The following is a 23,325-nucleotide window of genomic DNA, read 5'->3' as shown; positions in this document are numbered from 1 at the left end:
TAAGAAAAATTTATTTTCATTTGATTAAATATTTCTCTATTACATGTAAAAATTTTTTGAATAATAATTTTTTTTTACATTTTGAGTTCCAAATTTTTTCCTCCAGCCTTCCCTCCTCCTTGAGAAGGCAAAACAGTTTATTTTTTATTTTACTTGTGAGATCATTCAAAACATATTTCCATATTTTTCAGTCGTTTTTCAGTTGTGTGCTACTCTTTCTGACCCCATTTGGGTTTTTCTTGGCAAAGATACTGTAGTGTTTTGCCATTTCTTTCTCCAGCTCATTTTACAGATGAACTGAGTCAAACAGGGTTAAGTGACTTACCTGAGGTCACAGAGCTAGTCTGAGACCAGATTTGAACTCAGGAAAATGAATCTTATGAGTACGTATATGTATTTTGCCTTTTTGAACCAATTTAGATGTGAGTGAGATTCAACCATTGCCTGTCCTCTTCCCCTCCCATTTTCATTTACGCTATAAAAGCTATTCCTTGTGTGCCTCTTTTATGTGAGGTAATTTTACCCATTCTTCCTCTTCCTTCTCCTTCCAAGGGCATCCCTCTTTCTCACCCATTTTTTTTTTACATCATCTCACCATAATTGACTAACTCCCACATTCTTTCTACATAGAATCATTCTAACTGTCCTAATAATGATAAAGTTCTTAGAAGATGCATGTGTCATCTTCCCATATGGAATGGTACACATGTTAACCTTATTTCGTACCTTATGATTCTCTTTCATGTTTACCTTTTTATGCTTCCCTTGTGTTTTGTGTTTGAAGGTCAGATTTTCTATTTAGCTCTGGCCTTTTGCCTAGTCTCTCTTTTTTTTTTTTTTTGAGCAATCGGGGTTAAGTAACTTGCTCCAGGTTACATGGCCAGTTATTTCTAGGTATGGTGCTAAGTGTTGGAGCCCGGATTTGATCCCCAGGTCATCCCAACACTGGAGCCGGTCCTCTTACTTGCTGAGCCTCAACCTGGCCGCCCCTAAGCAATTGGGGTTAAGTAACTTGCTCGAGGTTACACAGCCAGGTGTTTCTGGGTGGGTAATAAGTGTCTGAGCTTGGATTCGATCCACATGTTATCCCGACACTGGGGCCAGTGCTCTTACTCACTGTGCTACCTGGCCGCCCCGCCTAGTCTCTTTCCTAACCCATACCATGCATTTATTAAATAACTATATAGAACCACATTTTTTGTCTGTGTTGTTGAAATGCAATGTTGCTTTTTCTCTGTGCTGGGCTAAACAGCTTATATAGTAATTAACTCTGCAACAGATACCTCTGTTTATTAATACCATACAGAAGACTGGGGTTGTAGTCCTCTGAAAAAAAATGAAAACTGTCTATGTTAACTTCCTTTTTATTATTCCAATTATTATTAATCCACACATGTGCACAAGTGTGAATGTGTTAAAGGCATAAAGATTAATTTGGCCATGTTATACAAATAGCCTTTCTGTCTTGGTGCAGTTTGAAGGCAGCCGAAGTGCTCATGAGATTAGGAAATTCTGGCAGAACTGTGAACACCCAAGCATCAACAAGCAAGCATGGGTTGAGGAAGAGACCAAACGTCTTCAAGAGATTGCAGCAAAGTACAATTACTTGGAGTGGCAGAAGATCGCAACAGAGCTGGGGGTGAGCCTTTGACATCGTGGTCCTAGCAGACCAGGCTGCCATTCTTAGTTCTGGAGAGTTCAGAGGGCTGGTCATTAGGAGGAAGGAAGTTTTCTACTGTATTGCTGACCTTCTACTATATTGATTATTTGCTCTGTCTTCCAGGTTGCTAGGATAAGAACCTTCTATTGGAATAGGAAAATTTCCCCAAAGCTGGCCTAGTCATATGGGGGTAGTACATATGCTGTTCTCTTCACTATTCTCCCAGACACTGATATAGTACACATGTCACTTTGCCCTCAGGGAAAATGTATGCTCTTTATTTTTTTTTCTTAAAGCCAGAGGGTTTTTTGTTTTTTTGACTTTTCGGAGGGGGAAGGTAGGGCAGTTGGGGTTAAGTGACTTGCCCAAGGTCACATGACTGGTTTTGTGTTAAGTATCTGAGGCCGGATTTGAACTCGGGTTCTCCTGACTCCAGGGCCAGTGCTCTATTCACTGCGCCACCTAGCCAGCCTGGTTGTTTTTTTTTACTTAAATGTTATTTTTTTCAATTAACAAAAATAATTTTCTTTCCTTTCCACCCTTCTCATCATTAGAGGGGAAAACTCTTAATAGCAAAATATTTATAGTCATGTAAAACAAATTTTCACATTTGCTGTGTCCAGTCAATAAGTAAACTAGTATTTATTAAGCATCTACTATGTGCCAGGCACTGTAAGTGCTTGGGATACAAAAAAAAGGACAAAAAATATATCTGATATAGATATATTAAATTTTTTTTAAATGTCTTGTTCAAAATCCTGAGTCTGTCACCTCTCTCATGGGAAGTACATAGCATGGTTCTTCATCAGTTCTCTAGAATCATGGTCTTTGTTGGTCAGTTGTATACCATAATATCTAGCTGTTTTCCAGTTGATGGACATCACCTTAGTTTCTAGTTCTTTGTTACTACAAAAAGAGCTACTTGTAAATATTTTTAAGGATCTGGGCCCTTTTCCTCTTCTTTGATCTCTGTGGGATATATAGTCATATAAGTAGATTAAAGAGTAGTCACAGTTTATTTACTGCTTGGGCATAATTCCAAATTGTTAAAGCCAGCATCGTGCTTTGAATGTGAGAAATGTCTTCAGCATGCTAGCTAACCTTCAGTGTCAGATGCTATCCATACAAGCACAGGGCCATATCAGCCTGGAAAGAATCTTTTGTCTTTGAATTATTTCTGTAATGCTACCTGAGACTGACCACTTTGCCTTAGTTATTTCTTCTGTTCTTGAAATGCAGTGACCCAGGAAGGAGGAGCTCTTGTCCATTAGGGACAGAAGTAAAGGCAATGGCCTAAAATTGTACCAGGATGATTCAGATGAAATGTTAGGAAGATATTCATGCTAAGAATTGTGCAGAATATTAAATGCAGCATCAGAGAAGGTCATAATGACTTCCTTACCTTAAAAATTGGTGATCCTCAGGGAATCACTCATTACAGGGTTAGAGTCTTGTGCTGTTTGGAATCACAGGAAAGAAAGAGCAAATACAAAGTCCCATCAGTCCTTTGGTTTTATGGAAATTATTCTCTTATCTGGAAGTTCTAATTTTGGTCATCACAGCTGTGGCCCTCAGGCAAGATGGAGCTTAATATTTGTTATCTGGAGAAGAGTATTTTTTAAAATTTAGATAAATGACTCCTGTAAAATGAAGCAATAGGAACAATTTACTTCTGTGTCTAACCTGAAACAGCCCACATTGCTTGATCTTTTAACGACTTTGCTAGGGGGCTGGGGGGAGACTCATTTCCAGTTTGCAAACTTCCCTTTCCTATTCCCAGCTTCTTAAATCCCTATTTTCATGAGGAGAGATGGATTTCTTCTGGGAAACTTTGACTCCAGCAGCTTATATTTTTACCGCTAGAGGGAAGCACTCATGTGGTTTGGGTTAAGGAAGGTTTGGCTGTGGAATGTTCAGCTGATAATTATGAACTGGTAGGTTTAAACTTTGTGAGTAGGAGTAATCTTTTTCTATAGTAGTCAAGGGGTTGTCTACACTTAGAAGTGAAACAGGTGGAGAGATTGTGTTAATTTAACTACCATATTATTTTTCAGTCAATCAGTAAGCATTTATTAGACCAAGTACTAGGGATACAGATACAAAAATGAGACAGCCTTTGCCCCCAAGAAACTTGTGATCTACTGTAGCTATGCTACATGTTAACATATAAGCAAACACAGGATATAAACACATATATAAATATAAGTACATGTAAATATGGGAAATAAATATGTATTGATTTTAGCAAGGGGTTGGAGGGTGAGACTAATGAGAATCAGTAAGGACCTCCTGAAGGGAACTGGGGGTTCCAAGAGATGAAGATAAGAAAGCACATTCCCAGCATGCAGAGACATTGATGTTGGAGATGTTGGAATGTCTTTTAAAGGAAACAGCAGTTAACCAGCATGGTGAAAGCATAGAATACTTGATAAGTATCATACTATGTGATCAGCTTGGAAAGTAGAGACTGTAGCTAGACTAAGGAGGGCTGCAGATGGTAAGCAGAGGAGTTTATATTAAATATGTGAATATATACAAGATTCCAAATGTTGTTAGGTAGTAGGAATAAATAAAAGCTTACAGTAGGAAGAATAGTAACTCAGAATGGTGGGTTGTTAATTTCTCTTATTGGAAGAGCTTAGAGAATCTATTTTCAACACTCTTAACATGGAGTTCATGAGGAGTACTATGAGTATTATACGTGTAAAAATTGCAATAAACTTATACACACATTGTTCTCTGGAAGGTTTGCAGAAAAAATGCAGACGTTGCTTTAAAAAATTCTTAAGGTCTATACAGAGGTATGTAGGGGCAGAAAAATTCTTTGCATTGAAGATTTACTTACTGAAAGGAAAGGCATACAGAAGTTAGGAAGTAATTTTAAGGAAACATCCTTTTATTGGCATCTGATGGATATAAATAATATTTATGTTCACTTACCAGGTTAGTTAAAAAGTAATTCATTACAATTGCATTCTGGTACTCACAGACTACAAAAATGGAAATTACAACTGTACCAGAAAAGCCCAAATCCAAAAGATAGAACAAATAATGTACAAAGGGGTATGTAACAAATCTTCCTCAGAGGTGCTTATAACTGCTAGGTATCAGACACTAGGGCTATTAAACAAATTAGATAATTTATTAAGGAGCTTGGGGTATCAGCTAAAAGTTTAAGGTTATTTACCTTGGAAAGAAATAGTTTTAGATTGCTTTTTTTTTTTTTAAAGCAGTTGGGGTTAAGTAACTAGCCCAAGGTTACACAGCCAGGTTTTTTTTGTGTGGGTGTTGTCTGAGGCTGGAACCGATCCCGGGTCCTCCAGACTCCAGAGCCGGCGCTCTTACTCACTGCACCACCTAGCCACCCCTTTAGATTGCTTTTAAAGGGTCATATGACATACATCATGGGTATCTCATCTATAGTTTTAGGCTAAAAGTGTTAAGGTTTCTTCTCTTTTTATTTGTAGTATGGTATTGGTCTTTTGTAACCTATTGAATATTATTATTTTTCAAATTTCAAAAGTTAACACAGCCAAAGTAGCCATCACCCTCCTGGTGATGAGGCTCTGTGCTTGTTCTAGTTCTCAGTCTGTTACTAGGACCATGCTCAAAGCTTGGTAGAAGCCATCAGACTTTGTGCCCTCTGCTGGACAGTTTTCAGAAACCCAGCATAACTTCCATACCACAAGGAGGCATCAGAAAACTTTTTCCTAGATACAATTTAAAATATGCTACATTCTTAAATTTTTTTTGGTTCCCTCCTTTTTCCCCTCCCCCCCACTCAATTCTTAGGCACAGCATTTTCCCCCCTGGGAATAATACATCTACAGTTTTAAAATGGCAGTCACTGATTAAGTATGATTTGATGTATAAAAGTCGCTGTATAACTTCTCAGGAAGTCGTTCACCATTTCTCTGCAACAGGATCTAGTTAAGTATTGTTCTTTCACTTAGTCCTCTCTTCTCATAAAACTGCCATGTCAGTCACACCAAACTTAGTGTTAAGGACTCTTGAGAATTGGTGCAGGCAGTTTAAGTGGGGGGTGCTATATACTCTTTCTTCCTAGAAGTTTTCTTTTTGGGATTTTTTTCGGGAGGTGATTGGTGGATTCTTTCAACCTCTATTTTGCCCCCTGGTTCTAAAACATCAGGGCAATTTTCTTTGAGAATTTCTTGAAGGATGATTTCTAGGTTCTTTTTTTGATCATGGCTTTCAGGTAGTCCAATAATTTTTAAATTGTCTCTCCTGAATCTATTTTCCAGGTCAGTGTTTTTCCCAATGAGATATTTCACATTGCCTTCTATTTTTTCATTTGTTTGGATCTGTTTAATAGTATCTTGATTTCTCATATAGTCACTAGCTTCCATTTGCTCCAGTCTAATTCTGAAGGAATGATTCTGTTCAGTGAGCTTTTGATATTCTTTTTCCATCTGGCAAATTTGGCTTTTTAAGGCATTCTTCTCCTCATTGCCTTTTTGAGCCTCTTTTGCCATTTGAATTAGTCTATTTTTTAAGGTGTTATTTTCTTCAGTCAGGTTGTTGACTCTCATTTCACAATTTTCTTGCATCGTTCTCATTTCTCTTCCCAATTTTTCCTCCACTTCTCTTATTTGGTTTTCAAAATCCTTTTAAAGCTCCTCTATGGCCTGTAACCAGCTCGTATTTTTCTTGGAAGCTTTTGGTGCAGGAGTTCTGATTTCACTGTCTTCATCCTGTTCCATGCTTTGATCCTTTTTGTCCACAAAATAGGAGTCTAATGTTGAATTTCTCTGTTTGCTTTGCTTCCCTCATTTACTCATGTTGCTAATCAGTTACTTGACTTTTGGGCTTTTTGCCACAGTAGGACTCTGCTACCAAACAGGGGAGCTTTGTACCAAACACTGGGGTTTTCTCAGCTGCTGAAGGTATTAGTTGGGTGCCCTCTTTGAAGCTTCCACCCATTCTGGCAAGCTGGTCACACACCCCAGGACCTCCACCCTAGACTGCAGTCCAGATCCAAGCAAGAGCGATTACCCCTCAGACTGGTCACTTGGTTCACCCTACAGTCTGCAGGCCAGGAGCTGAAGCTGCCACGTGGCAGCAGCTGCATGGCTGTAGTGTCTCAGCAGCTTCTCCCTCCAGGGGATAAAGGCCAACCGCACTCCCAAACTACTGGATCCCAGAGTCTACACTACACTGACCTCTCGCTTTGTCCTTAGCATCTATGGGTTGATAATTCTGGAAACCGCCACAGCTGCTGGTGATCTGAAGTCCCTTTAGCTGGCGGCTGGTCAGGTCTGCCCTGGGGCTAAAACCTCTGGTTAGCACGGGGCTGGGGTCAGCTCCCCTATATTCTTTCTTCTTAAACTCATAATTTCCTCTTCATTTTCTATTTGGGTTCCTTCAAAAGACCAACCGAAGTGCCTTCCAGTGTCTACAGATGTACCAACAGTATAACAAAGACTTCAAGCGAAAGGAATGGACAAAAGAAGAAGACCACATGCTCACACAACTAGTTGAGGAAATGAGAGTTGGAAGCCACATCCCTTATCGGAAAAGTAAGTCTGTTACTTCTCAGGTCCTCCCATTCAACTTCTCAAGGTAGCACTCTGCTGTAGAATGTCTGTGGTTACAGGGCATTGGGTTGAGTCTTAAAGTTGGATCCTGATATAATGAAATGCCTACTTTATTTGACATAAAATGTTCCTTATGAGTATTGTTCTTTTACTAATGGAGTTCTCATGAAAAGTATATAAATGACATACATTTTTGAGACATTTGTTGTGTGAATAAATAAATGAAAAATGTGCATATATAAAAGTTACATATTTTAATGTCATGATAATTGCATTTAGCCGTCAGTCTAGAAATAGGCTTTTCAGAATTTGTTCCAAAAGGCTCTTGTTTCCTAGTTGTCTACTACATGGAGGGTAGAGACTCAATGCAGTTGATCTATCGTTGGACCAAGAGCCTAAATCCCAGTTTGAAAAAAGGATTTTGGACCCCAGAAGAAGATGCTGTAAGCTTGCCCATACTTTTATTTTCTATTGTCTAGACCCATCACCTCCTTATATTTTAGCTATACATGTATGCATTTTGTGCCAAAAAAATTATTTAGGCCAGTATGCTGATTCCATCCATGATGCCCAGGGACTTTTGTGTCAAAGCTTGATTGTTCTCCATAAAGTCATGTTTAGTTCTCCGTAAAGTTATGTCTAAGTCAGAGGTGTCAGAAATATTGCCCTTGGGCCATATGTAGCTCACAACACATTTGAGTGCAGCCCAAACCAGATTAAAATGTAATTGAGATATATTTAACAAAATAAATAGCAACACAGTAAAATATAGATAATGTTAATATATGATTTTCTAAGTCAGTATGTGCAGGGATCCTGGAATGTGATTTAGTGGCCCCTGTTTCTATTAGAGTTTGATACCGCTCACCTAAATAGTTAATTCTGTCTTTGCTGCTGTTTCTGGCTTCTGAGGCCTTTTCTAAACCACTTTCTGTTGATCTGAAAACTGAATGTAGTCAAATTGGGAGTTTGCTTTTTGATTTATGTATTCCTGTTCACAGAAATTACTCCAGGCTGTTGCCAAATATGGAGAACGTGACTGGTTTAAAATTCGGGAAGAGGTGCCAGGTAGAAGTGATGCCCAGTGTCGAGATCGGTGAGTTGGACTGAACTCTGTAGCAAATTCAGTCTACCTGTTGTTGGTACATTGAAAATTGTTTCAAGAAAATAGGAAGCTTTATCCAATGTGAAGTAGAGGGCCTGTGGTTGTAGCAAAGTGATTTCTTGATAGTGTTAAGGGAAGATGGCTGCCATTGGAAGCTTTGTGTACCCCTTAGTCCACATGAAAAGTTGGTCAAAATGGTATTTCTGAAGGTAACCATTGCTATTTATTTTCATTCAACTTGTGTCCTTGGAACTAGCTATAGAGCCAACTGAGGGACAGCTTTCTGTCTTACCAACCTCCTGTGTTTGCTAAGGTCACAGATTGACTAGAGAGGTTACTTTAGAATTCATTTCTTGATGGGAATTTTTTGGGCAAAGTATGCTATTCTTAATTGGATTGAGAAGAGTATTTCAAGCTAACTTGGCATTATAGTCTCAGCATTGAGCACAATAAGACTGGAACAGCTATCTCTCCTGTATTTTCCCACATGAAAACTGGGTAATCATGCCTTGCTCTCTGTAGCACCAATGCAGTATTTACAGCGCCCACAATCACAATAAAGACCATGACTATAATTATCACATGACATTCAATCGCAGAATAAACCAAACTCTCCAGATAGAGGATAGAACTGAAGCATTTATTTAAACACCAGAAAACTGAATCCCCAAATCATTAAGCCCATTCCATCATAGTACCAGAGATATTCAGAAGCCATAATAATGCTGAGAGCCGTGGCATCCTTTAGCCTTCCCATAAACCAATACAAGATCAATATCTACTCAGAAACCTCTTTATCTCTTTGCCTGAGTGTCCTCTCTCTCTCCCACTGTCTGGCTAGCTCTGACCAGCTTCCTGTGGGCTCTGCTTCCCTTCAGCAAACTCTTTCCACCACAGGTTCCATCTAACTACATTCAGCCTATTAAGGGGCAGAGTTTATCTTACAGCAGGGAAGCTTCCTGTGGCTCTGCTCCACCCTTTAGCAAATTCCCTCCATCACAGACTCCATGTGATTACATTCAGCCTATTAGGGGGCAGAGTTTATCTTCAAAGCAGGGGAGGTCTTCAAACTCCCCCCCTAGGTCTATTCAGGGGCAGGGAAGATCTTCAAATCCCCATTCCCATTATACTCTCCCCATAGTTAGAGCAAATGAGATGATCTATCTGAAGCTGCTTTAAGTTCCTCCAAAGGATTAATTTTTTAAACCTGAGTTGTTCATGGTCTTCTTTCTCTTTCATCAGTCCTTAGAAATTTAATGTGACATATGTCCATTCCAGGCTGATTGGCATTACTCTTCATCCACACAAAATGTGTTCCAAACTAGCCTACTTGCTACTCCCAGTATACAACATTGAATCTTTCATCTTTGTGTTTTTCCACAGACTGCCCCAACCATGCCTGGAATATATACTTTCCTCATTTAGAATACCTAGATTCCTTCAAAGCTCAGCTCAGCCTCATTTGTTCTCTCCCAGTTATTGGTCATCACTTCCTAGTAATTACTTTGTATGTGTTTTACTTAATTTTCTACTTACATGTATCCTATACCCGCTCCACCCACAATAAAATGGATGTAAACTCCTTGGTATATTTGTCTTAATATCTCTGGCTCTAAATGCAATACTTGGCACATAATAGGTACTGGGAACTGTTGTCTCTAGACCCCACGGTCACTCCTCTTCCTTCCTCAATGAGTTTGATACCTGACTCACAATTTTTCTCTCCTCCCCAACTCTAGTCCTCATACCTGGATGCTTCAGCATTTGTATTAACTGCCTTTCAAATACTCTCACCACTCAGTTCCTCAGCCTCAGTCACTTTCCATGATCTCCACCTCATCTCAGCCATATGTAACGATGGTTATACCCTTGATCTTTCCATCACCCACAAATATGTCATCTCCATGTTGAAGAATTCCAAAATTTTCTTATCCGACCATAATCTATGATCTCTACCACTGCCTTACCTTACCAAACCCTACTCTTCATTCACACCTTGACTTTTCCTTTCTCCCCTAGGCCTTCTTCCCTGCCCTAGCTACTCTTGCCTCTTTTTCCTCTTTTAACCCCTTGGTGAAACAATTCAACTCTACACTGTCCTCTTTTCTTGGGTCCTTGTCCCCTTATCATACTGTGATTATAGTGCCAAACTCTAGTTTTGCACCTCTAGCTTCTTTTCAGACAAATCAATTGGCTATCCAGCAGACATCTTAAACTTGGTATATCCAAAACAGAACTCAATTTTCTTTCTTCTTAACCTTACCTTACCACTCCCTGCCTTCCCTACTACAGTTGAGGGCTTTTAGACTCATAGCCTGTGTATTGTCCCAGATTCCTCACTGTCATACACTATATATCCAAGCTGTTGCCAAGGCCTGTAGATTTCACCTTTGTAACATCTCTCTGTTATGCTCCTTTCTCTCCTCTGACATTACCACCACTCTGGTGCAGGTTCTCATCACCTCATGCCTGGACTATTTTCCAATAGCCTACTGGTAGGTCTGACTGCCTCAAGTCTCTTCCCCAATCCAGTTCATCTTCCATTCAGCTGCCAAAGTGATTCTCCTAAAGTGCGAGTCTCTGTCTCTCTCTTTCTCTCTCCCTCTGTGTTTATCCCTCAGCACCTCCCTTCCCCATTCTGTGAAATCCACTGACTCCCTGTCATTTCTAGGATCCAATACAAAGTGCTCCTTTTGACATTTAAAGCCTTTCTTAACCTAGAGCCAGCTCCTACCTTTCCAGTCTTCTTAGATCTTCCACATACTCTTCAATGCAGTGACATTGGCTTCCTTGCTTTTCCCATGAACAAGACACTCCCATCTTTTGGCTCTAGGTATTTTCTCTGGTTGACTTCCCTTCCTGATATACTCTCTTTTCTTGTATCTGCCTCGTGGCTTCCCTGGCTTCCTTTAGATCCAACTAAAATTCTGTTTTCTACAGGAAGCCTTTCCTAACCCTCTTAATTCTAGTACTTTTAAAAATTACTTTTTATTATTATTTTTTATTAATAACATTATCAATAATATTATATTATAGTAATAATATTATTAATCAAAATAACTAATAATAAATTTAATAATAAAATAAATTAATTAAAATAATATTAATATTGTTTTTATTATTACTCTTTTAATTATTTTCTATTTATTCTGTACATAGCTATATGTATTCTGTATATGTTTATTTGCTTGTTGCCTCCTCCATTAGACTGCAAACTCCTTGAGGACAGGGACTGTTTTTTGCCTCTTTTCATATCCCCATTGCCTAACATAGTAACTGGTACATAGTAGGCACTTGATGTTTCTTGACTGGCTTAAATACTTCTGGAATGAATGAAAAGAAAAGGAAATCTGAATACCTCATATAAGAAGATATAATTCCTTAAGCCCTCTCCCAAAGACTACCCTCTGTTATTGTATTTGAAAAGGAAATAAGCCTGTTTCAGAGAGCAGAATGCAGTTTTTGTCTTGTTCTTACAAATGAATCTCTTTTTAGACTCTATCACAGTTGCTTGCAACATGATACTAGTGGGTTTACTTTATATTCTAGTTAATTTTTCTCCCTAGCCCCAAATTGCAACCTTAAACCCAGCCTCAGAGTTGAATGCTTGACTCACCAAATTTTCTCACATGTGCTGCTGATCACATGCAGGATGAGAGAATGTAGATGTGTCATTGAAATTCGTTCCCTTTGCTTTGGCAGTACTTTAAAAAGATTGCTTGTGGTAGGTCTTATTTTCTGGAGTCTATATTTTTAGTGAAGAAATTGTAACTAAGAGTAATGCACCAAAGAAAAATATAATCTTAGGAGAAAAATAAAGGAAAAAATAGAATTTGTGCCCCTTTAAGACATAACCAGTTTGTAGTAAGTGAAGAACAGGAGCAAACAGCTATCTTAGCTTCTAAAATGTCCATTATCTGTCTTTTACTTTTAGATATCTAAGAAGATTACATTTTAGCTTAAAGAAAGGAAGATGGAATGAAAAGGAAGAAAAAAAGTTAATTGAATTAATAGAAAAATATGGTGCTGGTAAGTTCGTGCTTATGTATTCTCTTTCATTATCTAACAAGTTGGAATTCATTCCATTTGCATTAAAAGTTTGGAAAAAGTTAGAGTAGTGACACTGCTTTGAATTGAGAAGCATATCTCAGTCTGCAGCATGTCCTGTTTTTTATTTTATGTGCTAAAGTTCTCATTGCCTAGTAGAGGATGAAAGTTCAGCTGTTAGGCATGTAATTTCAGATCATCAGTTAAATTAATCAAATTCTGCTTTCTGTTATTCACTAAGGGATACAGAGATGAACATAGACACAATCCTTGCTTTCCCACCTTATGGGAAACCCTCCTTTCTTGGGAGGGTTGTCATGGGAAAGAGGTGGGGAATCCTACTGGTTGCAGCAGGTAAACAGAAGCCACTTCTAGGCTACAGATGAAATTCACTAGTGATATAGGGAGTTGTTTTCTTCTCCCTAATTCTGTAATTGCCATAACTTGAGTAAAGGGTGAGATTCTTAAGGGAGAAAATTCCCCTGTTGTCCCCCAGTAGACTGGTCACTAAATCTGGTCTCTACTTCACTTGAGCTTCTCCAATCAAATTGTTGAATGTATAACTGAAGGAACACAGCATAACTGTTCCATAAGAGACTCTAAAATAGCCACTTTCTAATGTTTCAGAAAGCATAAAACCACTTTGCTAGAAAGTTATGCTTCAAGTATAGACTTTTTTTGCTCTGGTCTGTAAAACCCAAGCCCTCAAGAAAGATTTTCTGTGTTGCTTTCTTTGATGTCTTTAGGTCACTGGGCAAAGATAGCCTCTGAGTTGCCTCATCGGACAGGCTCCCAATGTCTGAGCAAATGGAAAGCTTTGATTAGGGTAAGCTGTGGTAGTTTTTTTTTTTTTAATAAACGTCTTCCTTTGCCCTGACCTAGGAGCACATCATCTGACAGAGAAGTCTGTTTTCTTTAGAGCTGGAAGGGACCTTAGCATCCAGGAAGGAACAGTGGAGAATCTTTTAGTCAAGGAGCTTTTCCTTGCAGAAATAAGGCTTCTTAACTCCGCCGATTCATAAGCAAAAGAGTCTTTGCATAGGCCAAAACCCCTTTGGGGTTTTTAACTTGGCTTTGAATTAGGATGTGCTGTCATGCCTCTGTGTAAGCCTCCAAGTAGCATAGCACTGACATTGCTGCTTTGTAAGGGGCTGTCTGTCCATAGCCAAGCCTGGTGGAGTCTCCTCTGAGGAGATCCTTCATTCCTTGAAGTCCTTTTGTTAGAGCCATTTGTAGAATTGGGCTTTACTGTTATTTCTTAGCAAATGAGGGAGGAATAGAGACTAGAAAAAGGTAGAAGCCAACTCTTTTTTTCCCAAAGAAAAAGAAGCCCCGAAAACGGCAGAAGTTCCAGAAGAAATACAGCTCCAGCTCCTCTAGCAGTAGCAGCAGCAGCAGCAGCAGTGAGGATGCTGAAATGGAGTGGCATAATGACCTGAAGAAGGAGAGAGATGCTAAAAGGGCACCAGAGGTGCGCCAGTACACAGTGCCCAGCATAGACATGTGGGTACCCACTAGACAGAATCACGCTGCACTGTGGAAGATTCCAGGAGGGGGCTCCTCCAGACCCTCCACTATTTCCCCCTGCCTTTCCAATGCATCTGTGTCCTCCGGAGTAACCTCCGAAGAAGGAGGTGAGGCAATTCCAGAAGTAGCAGTGGCGATGAGAAGGGACCCTGACTGGGACAATAAGGCTCTGGGCCACAGCACTGCCCCTGTGGACACTGAGTGCACACATTCAGCTGATGCTGGTCTGGAGCAGCCACATGAAGAATTAGAAAAGGTAAGCCATTTGAGCAACCTTCAAATGTAGCAGTGTGTACCACCTAAAACAAGACATTTCAGCATATGTAGAAGTGAGAAGGGGCTTTTCATATTCCTTGACAGTTTAGACTCAGTATTTACTGAATCTGATATTCTTCTTGTAGTTTTATAGAGAATGCAGCCAGTGTGTGTCCTCCTGGGTATGGAGTAGAAACTTCGGAAATATAATGCAAACTTTATGTACATAGTACAGTTGTACATGGGAAAGTCTTACCTTTCTGGGAAGAAAAAAGTATTCATTGCAATACAGTGAATGAAGGGTTTTTCCACAGCTGGTAAATAGAGCTAGCTACTGTTTTTTTTCTCTTCATTATGTTCATTTGCTTTATGGACCAGGCCTCCACAGCTGGAAAGCGTGTCCTAAAAATTACCCTGAATGATGTGAAGAGGGTGATAAGGATCAATACCTGTTTGGAATACCAGAAACTGGTAAGGTGTCTTGTGTGGTTTGATTTTTTTTTCTTTTCCTAAGGACATCTAGTCTTCATATTGCTCAGTTTCTGCCAGCTTCATCTTTCTTTCCATGACAAAGGATATACAGCCTATGTTGGCTTCATTGCTTTGCCTCCTTTTGAGGGTCCTTTAAAGACTCTCTTCCATTTTGAATCTATCCTATGCTTGGACAGATTTCTTTCCCAGGGGTTTCCCATTTATATAAGAAGGATGGAGTGGGTAGTATGACTGCTTTGTGATATAATAGGGAAAGGGATGAGGAGAGCAGGAATTGGGAGTGGAAAGTGTCTTTTGGATAACAAACACCACCACCATCACCTTGACTTAGAGGCACATGTTCTACCACAGGCTATTATCTCTCCTCTGACCCTAGCATTTCTCATTCCCACTATTTCCTTTGTTCTGGTCAGGTTTCTGTTTGTGGCCACTGAGAGTAGATGCCTACAGGTCTGCTGACCAAATTGGGGATGGTCAGAGTAAAGTAGGAACCAATTCTCCACCTGATTCTCCTGACTTTGACTGAAGTCCATATTTGAAACTTAGCCCAGATAAAAGAATCACACTGGAGGTTTGGGGAAAATGTCTTATATTGTATATGTCCAAAGACTACTTCCAAGGAATGCTGAGGTATTATAAGATAATCCTAAAACCACCTTCCCCCCATTTCCTCCTTCTTAGAAAGAGAGGCTGAAGGAGACCCATCTGTTCACCTCATCTCTGGTATCCAAAATTGATGGTGGAATGACCAAAGAAAAAATGGTGCAGGTATGGCACAAAACTTTTCTGAATAGACAGCGGCAACAAAAGATCAGCATACAGAAGAGGAGATTGGACCGAAAGCTCTTGATGGCTGTGGCTCCCTGGGTGGGGGATATCGTCATCCGTTGTTGGAATTCCAAGAAGGCTGTAACAGTGCAGACTCGAGGTACCACATAGGGGTAAGGGAGCAGGGGACAGTCAAGGGTTTCCTTCTCTAGGCCTTGTTTCCGGGGCAAGAGGAATAGATGGAGTCAAATAGACATATCTTTTTGGACTGGTGCTTACAGAAATGAGAGAATTAGTGAATTAGGTGATCTGAGGAGATAACTATTTTTGAGAGAAGATACATTTTTCTGATGTTCCAAAAATGCTTTTAAAAAATTAGACTTTTTGGGAAAAGCTTCAAAACATGGAAGAGGAAAAAACAAATTAAATTCCTGGGTGACCAGAATAGTGAGTATGTATAAGATCAGGGCAGCTAAGTGGCACAGTGAATAGACCACCAGCCCTGGAGTCAGGAGGACCTGAGTTCAAATTCAGACATTTGACACTTACTAGCTGTGTGACCTTGGGCAAGTCATTTAACCCCAGTTGCCTTGCCTTCCCCCCTCCAAAAAGAAAAGAAAAAAAGTATGAAGGGGTCCTGAGACGTAAAAGTTTGAGAACTGCTGATATAGTAAAATCTCTTCATTTCAGAAATAGGGAAGTGAATCCCAGAGATGTTAAGTGACTGACATAACATAAGACAGCTAGTAAGTAGGTAAAATTGGACATGTTTAGATTGCAAGAGAGGAAAATTGTATGGTGGTGTAGAAAATAGGACCAGTGGGTAGAAGACCCAGAGAAGCAGATTTTAGCCCGTTATGAGGAAGAACTTAACTGTCCAAAAGTAGAGCAAACTCCCTTATGAATTAACAAGTGTGAAGTAAGATTCCAGTCACTAGGAGGGTTGAAAAAAAGAGTCTAACTAAACCAGCTACCAGGTATGCTCATATAGAATATTTTCCTGCACTAGGTGGGAGACTGGACTTAATGGATTCTAAGGTTTCCTCAGACTAAAAGGCTGGTTCTTAGTGCATCCTATTTCACTGGAATGGGAGCCTAGAGAAGATAGTACAGTCTTTCAAATATTTGAATATCCTCGTTGGCTCTAAAGCCTGTGATCCTGCTTTGTACTGTATGCATGCCTGAAAAAATAAAAGAAGAAACATTTAGTAACCACTGATGTGCAGAGTACTGAGCTGAGCACTGAGGAATAAGGAGGAAAGCAAGATAATCACTCTTGGACATTCTGATTAGGCCAGGAAGGGAACACAGCAAACAAAGCTTCAGCTGCCAGTCTGGTGGAAAGGCCCTGTGGTCCTTGGAGTGTAGCAGCAAAGTGCATCATAAGGCCTCTTCTTTCATGTTATACTTCCACTGATAAAAACCTTCCTTTCTGTTTGGCTTTGACAAAGCCAAGGACTTCGATCATGAGAGCTTTCTTTTCCAGGCCTTCAGTCCCCATGGCTACTGAGGAGGCAGTGGCTACAGCCCTTGTAGGAGCTGTTGCCATAGTTGATTGATATAGGTTGATTCTCTGGATGATGGCTGCAGGGACCAGGCTGGAAGTGGGTACAGTGTTCTGAGGGTGCTGCTTAATGTAGCAGTCAATTTACTTTTTTAAAAATATAAAATGAGGGGCAGCTAGGTGGTGCAGTGAATAGAGCACCAACCCTGGAATCAGGAGGACCTGAGTTCAAATTCGGCCTCAGACACTTAACACAAAAAACTAGCCATGTGACCTTGGGCAAGTCAATCCCAATTCCCTGCCCCTCCAAAAAGAAAAAAAAATTAACACTATAAAATGAGTATCACAAAAGAGGGGACTGTTAGTGGTTGTTTCAACTGGAATTAACTTCCTCAAGTGTAGAGACTTTGCCTTAATCTTTGTGTCTCCTGGCATGTACCTGGCACATGCATAACAATTTGTTGATAAAAAAAGAATCCTTGAAGAGTGATATTTGCATGTCATTTTAAAAATTAACTTATATTACAGAAAAGTTAATGATGATTGACAGTGTCTTATCTTAATGTAAGGGTCTAATATTCCCTTTCCTCACCTCTGCCTCCCTTGCTAATCTAAACTCAGTGGAGATCCAGAGTTGGAAATCTTCAAGAGGTGCAAATGACTGTCAGGTCCACAATTTGGTGATTCTTGGTCCCATCAAAGTCTCAGGACTTGAGCATTGCTCCAACTCCCTCCTTTTCAATCTAAATTCGAACCTCCTGCCTTAGTTTACAAGCCAAGGAGCCCATAGATTATTGAGGAAGAGAGGCTTTGTGTCTGGAGTTATTTTTTACATTGGACTTTTTCCTTTCCACAGCAGAAGCCATCATGACAAAGTTGCAGACTATCCATTTGACTAGTACACCTGTGTTTACATTGTTTCTTCAGGTAAGCAGAGGTTGACTTTGCTCTGATGAGCTTTTGAAGTTTACACTAAATCTGTTTTCTAATGGAGCCACTTTTAAAAGTGATCTGAGGCATAGTTGAAAACTTTAGAAGTCCCACCACTCTTACCATTTAATGCCTCAATGTAGGATCAGCAACTTCTGTAGTTCCCAATCCACTATCAAGTAAGGAAGGCCTATAGGGAGCCCAGACAGGCCTAAGGCATAGTCTCAAAAGGGGAAGTAGTAGTTCAGGGATCTTGTACTAGTGAGATATTGCTTCCAGAAATTGTCAGAAGGTATGTCCCTAGGATTCTTTCTTAATACCTTGAAAATGTAAATGAAAATGGAAGCAAAGATAAATAATTGAGCCCATCCCTTGAAGTCAGGGATCTAAATCCAAGTTGGATACAGTGGAGTGTCTGTGAAATGTAGGTGCATTCCACCCAGGGACTCCTGGAACTTTGGCTTCTCCTCATTTTGGATTCTTTCTCTTCTCTTGGCTTCCCTAACGCCACTTTCCCCTGATTTTTCTTCCTGTCTGAACATTCTTTGGTCTGTTTTGCTGGGTCATCCATTATCTTCTGCCCCCTAAATATGGATTTCCCTCAGGCTTTTCCCTGGATCCCTTTCTCTCTCCATATTCTCTCCCTTTGTAATCTCATCTGTTCCCTTGATTTTATTTATTTATTTGCTTTTCGGAGGGGAGAAGGCAGGGCAGTTGGAGTTAAGTGACTTTCCCAAGGTCACATGGCTAGTAAGTTTTAAGTGTCTGAGGCTGGATTTGAACTTGGGTCCTCTTGACTGGTGGTCAGCAGGTCACCAGGGCTGGTGCTCTATTCACTGCACCACCTAGCCTCCCTGCTTGGCTTCATTTATCATCCCTATTCAGATGACTCTGAATTTTATATATTCAGACTTAATCTTTGTCCTAAACTTCAGTTTCACTTGATATCTCCACTTGAATATTTCAGAATTTCAAATTCAGCATGTCCAAAAACCAAACTTATCATTTCCCCAAACCCACCCTTCCTCTAAACTTTCCTCTTCCTTGTGAGAGTTCCATTCTCCCTTCCTGTTACCCAAATATATCACCTTGCAGTCATCTTCACCACTTCTTTCTCTGAGGCAGTGTGGCATAGTGCATAGCATGCATGCTCAACTTGGAGTCATGAAGAATTGGGTTCAAATCCCACCTCTGACACCAAGCAGCTTTGTGACCCTGGTCAGCTTAATTAACCTTCCTGAGCTTCATCGCTCTTCTAGACTATTGTAATGGCTTCCTAATTGGTCTCCTTGAATCCAGCCTCTTCTTATTTATTTGACATACAGCTGCCAAAATCGTCTTACTAAGGTGCCCATTTGATTGTGTTAGCCCCTTGCTTGAAAAAAGGTGAGTTGTTTCCTATTATTTCTGGCTTAAAATAGTCTCCCCTCTTTAGACTTTCAGACCCTGTACAGTCTGGCTCTAATCTAGCTCTGTGTCCTATTTTACATTATTCTCCTTTACACACTTGTGTTCCAGACAACCTGGATTACCAGTTGCTTCCCAAACTGGACATTCCATCTCCAGCTGCCTTTCATTTGCTCACATCATGCTTTGTGCTTAGAGCTCACTTTTCATTTCTCTTCCTCAGAATCCTTACTTTCCCTCCAGGGTCAGTTTAGGTCCCACCTCAGGGAAGTCTTCCTTGCTTTTTTCCCTAGGTGTTGATACTCTCTCCATATTCAAGTTGCCATGTATTTCCTCATTTGTATATGTTTATTTCTTACTCTTCCTCACTGCCCCAAATATAAACTCCTTCAGGGCAGATCCCATTTTATTTTTGTCTTGTGTACCTAGCACTTTGCCTTGCCAATAGTAGGAGCTTAATTTTTTTTTTAATTGAATTTAATTGGGTCATTCTTTTGTATAAAAGTGAAGGCAAAATGCAAGACAGGTTTGTTTGCTTTTGAAAACTTTTTTTAAAAATGAACTTTTCAGTCATCAATTTTTTTCTCTTCCCATCTGCTACAAAATAAAAAAACTTGGAAGAAAAAACTCTTATAAAAAGCGCAGTGAAGAAAAACACTCTCACATTGGTCATGTAAATCCCTTTTCATGATGTCTCCCCCAACCCCCAGGTTAGTTTGTTTTGCTTATGACTACTCCCTTCTTTTCCCCTCTCCCTGAAAGAGAGCTGCAAGTGTCATCTACTCCCCCCACCTTTTCCTCCTTTATATAAACTTCTACTTGTACACCCTCATAATGAGAGATCTTTCCCTATCTTTCCCTCCCCCTTTTCCCCTAATGTGTCCTTTTTTCCTTCCTTCCTCTTTCTTGTTTTAAGAAAACATTAAAACCATTAAAAACATTAAAACCATTCCCTTGTCCTTGACTCCCTCTCTGACCCCTACTGACATTAGTTCTCAAAATATATATATATAAAACCCCATTTGCCTATTAGAATGCAGACACTTCATCCTCATAGTCTTATCCACTGGCTCACTTTGGTTTTTCTCGATTCATATTTGAAATTTCTACCCAGCTCTAGTCTTTTCATCAGTAACACTCACGTGTTTTCTATATTGTTAAAGGTCTGTGTTCTCCCTGCCTCTCCCATAGCATTATATTCAGTTTTAAGTGGTAATTTGTTCTTGGATGTAGGCCCGTACCTTTGCCTTTTGGAACTTATACTTTATCCTCCAGTTTTAATATGTCCAGGCAGTTTTCTTTCATGATTTCTTGAAATATAATATCTAGGTTCTTTTTGATCATGACTTTCAGGTAATTCAATGATGCTTAAATTCCAGATCACTTGTTTTTGATAATGAAATACCTTATATTTTCTTCTATTTTTTCGATCTTTGATTTTGTTTTAATATTTTTTGTTATCTATAGAGTCATTAACTTTTCTTTAGTACATTCTAATTTTTGGGCAGTCTATTACTTAGGTAAGGTTTTATACCTCTTTTGCAGAGCTATTAATTATCTTTCCATGTCTTGCTTCCACAGTTATTTATTTTTTCCTCTAGAAGTCTTGTTTCATTTATAATATTTTTTAATTCTTCATTTTGTGTTTTTCTTTGAAACTCTGCTTATAGGTGTTTTGAAGTTATACTTTTAGGTTTGTTTCTTGGCCATCCCTCCTGGCATCATAATAGTACCTTATCCTTTTTTTTTGTTGTTAACTCATTCTTCTATTCTTTCTTCCCAGATTTGGATTTTGTGTTAAGCCTAGGCTCTCCAAACTTCTGGTGGGACTGGCATTGCCTTTCTTTTTTTTATTGCCTTGACACATCTTATGTTCTTCTGCTAGCATCAGAGGAATAGCATTTTGGCCCTCTTCTGTTCTCAGGGTCTGACTTCAAGATCTCCTTTCTTGGGCTCAAGAGACAGTGCTTTGGCCATCTTCTGCACCCAGAGTCTGACTAGAAGCAGCACCTCAGCCCCTGCATCCAGGAGCTGAGTCTGAGATGTCAGACTCCTCTCTAGGGCCAGAGAGACAATGCTAGGGCTCTGTTCTGCTACCTGGAATTGACTTTGTGATCCCAGCCCACGCCTCTTCCATAGTGCCTGCTCTGGTCACTTGCCTGTAGTAAGATTTGTGACCTTAGGCTAGAAAGATGGGCCACTAGTTTCTCCATAGATTTCCTGTCACTGCTCAGGCTGGCATTCTTAGATCTTTGTTGGAGTGATTGTTGAAGGAATTGGGTTGTACTGCTATTCCATTCTCTTGGTTAGTCTTCTCACTTTGGCAGTGCTCTTATGGCCCTTGTTTAGTCTCACTTGAACTTTCTTGTAAGTCCCTGATCCCTGAAGGTCTGAAACTGAAATGCCCACCCACTGACATCCTGCCCATTTTGAACATTGTGGGTGTTGTGTAAACCCTAGTAGGTCTACATCATTGTCTTAGCCATTTGGCAGGATAGGTTTCGGCAGGCCTGGGTTACCAGGTCATAGGTGATCAGGAGAGTATCTTCTCCCTCCTTTTAAACACTAATGTGTTCTGCCTTTAGCTGTTTCAGATTGATACTGATGGCTGCATGAAGGTGATTGGAGAGAGGAAGACCAAGCAGGCAGAGTTGCTCTTGGCCATTAGCAGAAATCCACAGCAACCTCAAAAGGTAGAGGGGCAGAGAATGGAATACTTCAGGTTTTGGAGGGGGGAAGACAGGTCAGTTAGGATTAAGTGACTTACCCAAGGTCACACAGCTAGTAAATGTTAAATGTCTGAGTCTGGATTTGAACTCAGGTCTTCCTGACTCCAGGGCCAGTGCTCTATTCACTGCGCCACCCAGCCGCCCCCTTCAGTTTTATTTTTTTAAAACTTGCGTCTAAGTAGCTTGACTACACATCTTACTTTCCTGTACTGTCCCTTCAGAGTAGGCATGGCTATAACCAACTGAGTGAATCAGGATGTGGGCTGTGGTAGAGTGGACCTCAGATGAGTCAGTGAACCTTTGGGCATCAACTGCCTAATTTGGGAAATAGAGAACCTCACCTACTTCCCTGCAAGCAGGTGACCAGACCAGATTATCTCTTGAGGTTTTCCCTCCAATCTAAGTTCTAAGATTTATGAATTACACTTCATACTAATTGATTGGTAAGGGGGAAGAGGGATGGCAGAGGATGGCAGTTTGGCAGTTGGTGCACTTTTGTGCTATCTTGCCTATCATCCCAGTGAATATGATTGTATCTGAGTACCTCATGCTTTTCTTGTCAGTCTATAATTTCAAAGAATTTTTCTGTAAGCTGCAAGCCTAGAAATGCCTTGACAATTAACATTGTTAATTAGTTTGCATCTCTCCTATTTTTCTAGGCCTCCTCCAGTTTACAGAAATCTTCAGGTACAGTTGTATTTCTCCTTGCTTCTGTCATTCACATCTTGCAAAGAAATTTCTACAAATAGAATTTGGGTTTGTCACTGAGGCTTAATGCCTCCTAATATATGGTCCCTTTCCCTGCCTTCTTTCTACCCTGGCAACCAACTCCTGGTTATGTTGTCTCACATCAGCAGGGATAAGTGCTAGACTTCAACACTGTTGTATTAAGTATTTCTCTTGAATGGAAACAGCAGCCATCCATACAGCATCTACTCAGGTTTCCTCAGCACAGCTTGTCATTCATTACTTCCTGAGTTCCTCCTTTTGACCCAGAGAAGGAAAACCCTAGCATCTGGGACCTAGGGCCTTTACCATTCCTGACTCTGCTTGCTCTAGCAAAATGAGAATGGAATTTGGGTTCCTGCATTAGCTGTGCTCATCATTAGTGAGAGTGAGTTGATGGTCACTTTTCCACAACAGTGGAAGGGGACCTTCAAAGTAATTTGTCTTTGGGATGCTTGGTGAGGTTTTTTGTTTTGTTTTGTTTTGTTTTAGAGGTAAGGGATTTACTTTGTTCACACTTGGCTCAGGCTAAGATTAAAGTGAATTTCCCTTCTTTGAATCCATATTGACTGGCTCTGGGACATGAAGCCCAAGAAACATGCTGAATATGCAGGGAAGCT

At 40.0% G+C, this 23,325-nt stretch overlaps 1 protein-coding gene and 1 long non-coding RNA gene across 2 annotated transcripts in view; one reads left to right on the top strand and one right to left on the bottom strand.

The window, feature by feature from the left end:
- The window catches only part of LOC138147044 (uncharacterized), a 38,108-nt gene that overhangs the window by 494 nt on the left and 14,289 nt on the right, over positions 1–23,325 (bottom strand). Inside the window, exon 2 of the long non-coding RNA XR_011164687.1 lies at positions 3,063–3,116. This is a non-coding gene — a long non-coding RNA (uncharacterized lncRNA). The remainder of the gene's footprint in view (positions 1–3,062; positions 3,117–23,325) is intronic.
- Positions 1–23,325, top strand: part of SNAPC4 (small nuclear RNA activating complex polypeptide 4) — a 50,038-nt gene that overhangs the window by 16,922 nt on the left and 9,791 nt on the right. Inside the window, exons 10-21 of the mRNA XM_069069189.1 lie at positions 1,475–1,639; positions 7,050–7,197; positions 7,552–7,658; positions 8,217–8,311; positions 12,255–12,349; positions 13,114–13,193; positions 13,689–14,150; positions 14,528–14,620; positions 15,323–15,569; positions 17,770–17,840; positions 21,836–21,943; positions 22,639–22,666. Coding sequence (XP_068925290.1) covers positions 1,475–1,639; positions 7,050–7,197; positions 7,552–7,658; positions 8,217–8,311; positions 12,255–12,349; positions 13,114–13,193; positions 13,689–14,150; positions 14,528–14,620; positions 15,323–15,569; positions 17,770–17,840; positions 21,836–21,943; positions 22,639–22,666 — 1,699 coding nt within the window. The remainder of the gene's footprint in view (positions 1–1,474; positions 1,640–7,049; positions 7,198–7,551; positions 7,659–8,216; positions 8,312–12,254; positions 12,350–13,113; positions 13,194–13,688; positions 14,151–14,527; positions 14,621–15,322; positions 15,570–17,769; positions 17,841–21,835; positions 21,944–22,638; positions 22,667–23,325) is intronic.

Source organism: Petaurus breviceps, unplaced genomic scaffold (genome assembly GCF_028583685.1).
Source record: "Petaurus breviceps papuanus isolate PSGF00001 unplaced genomic scaffold, PetGlider_PUasm1.0 90779, whole genome shotgun sequence".
Classification (NCBI taxonomy): domain Eukaryota; kingdom Metazoa; phylum Chordata; class Mammalia; order Diprotodontia; family Petauridae; genus Petaurus; species Petaurus breviceps.
The sequence above is the reverse complement of the archived record's forward strand: the minus strand, read 5'-3'. Positions and strand labels throughout refer to the sequence as shown.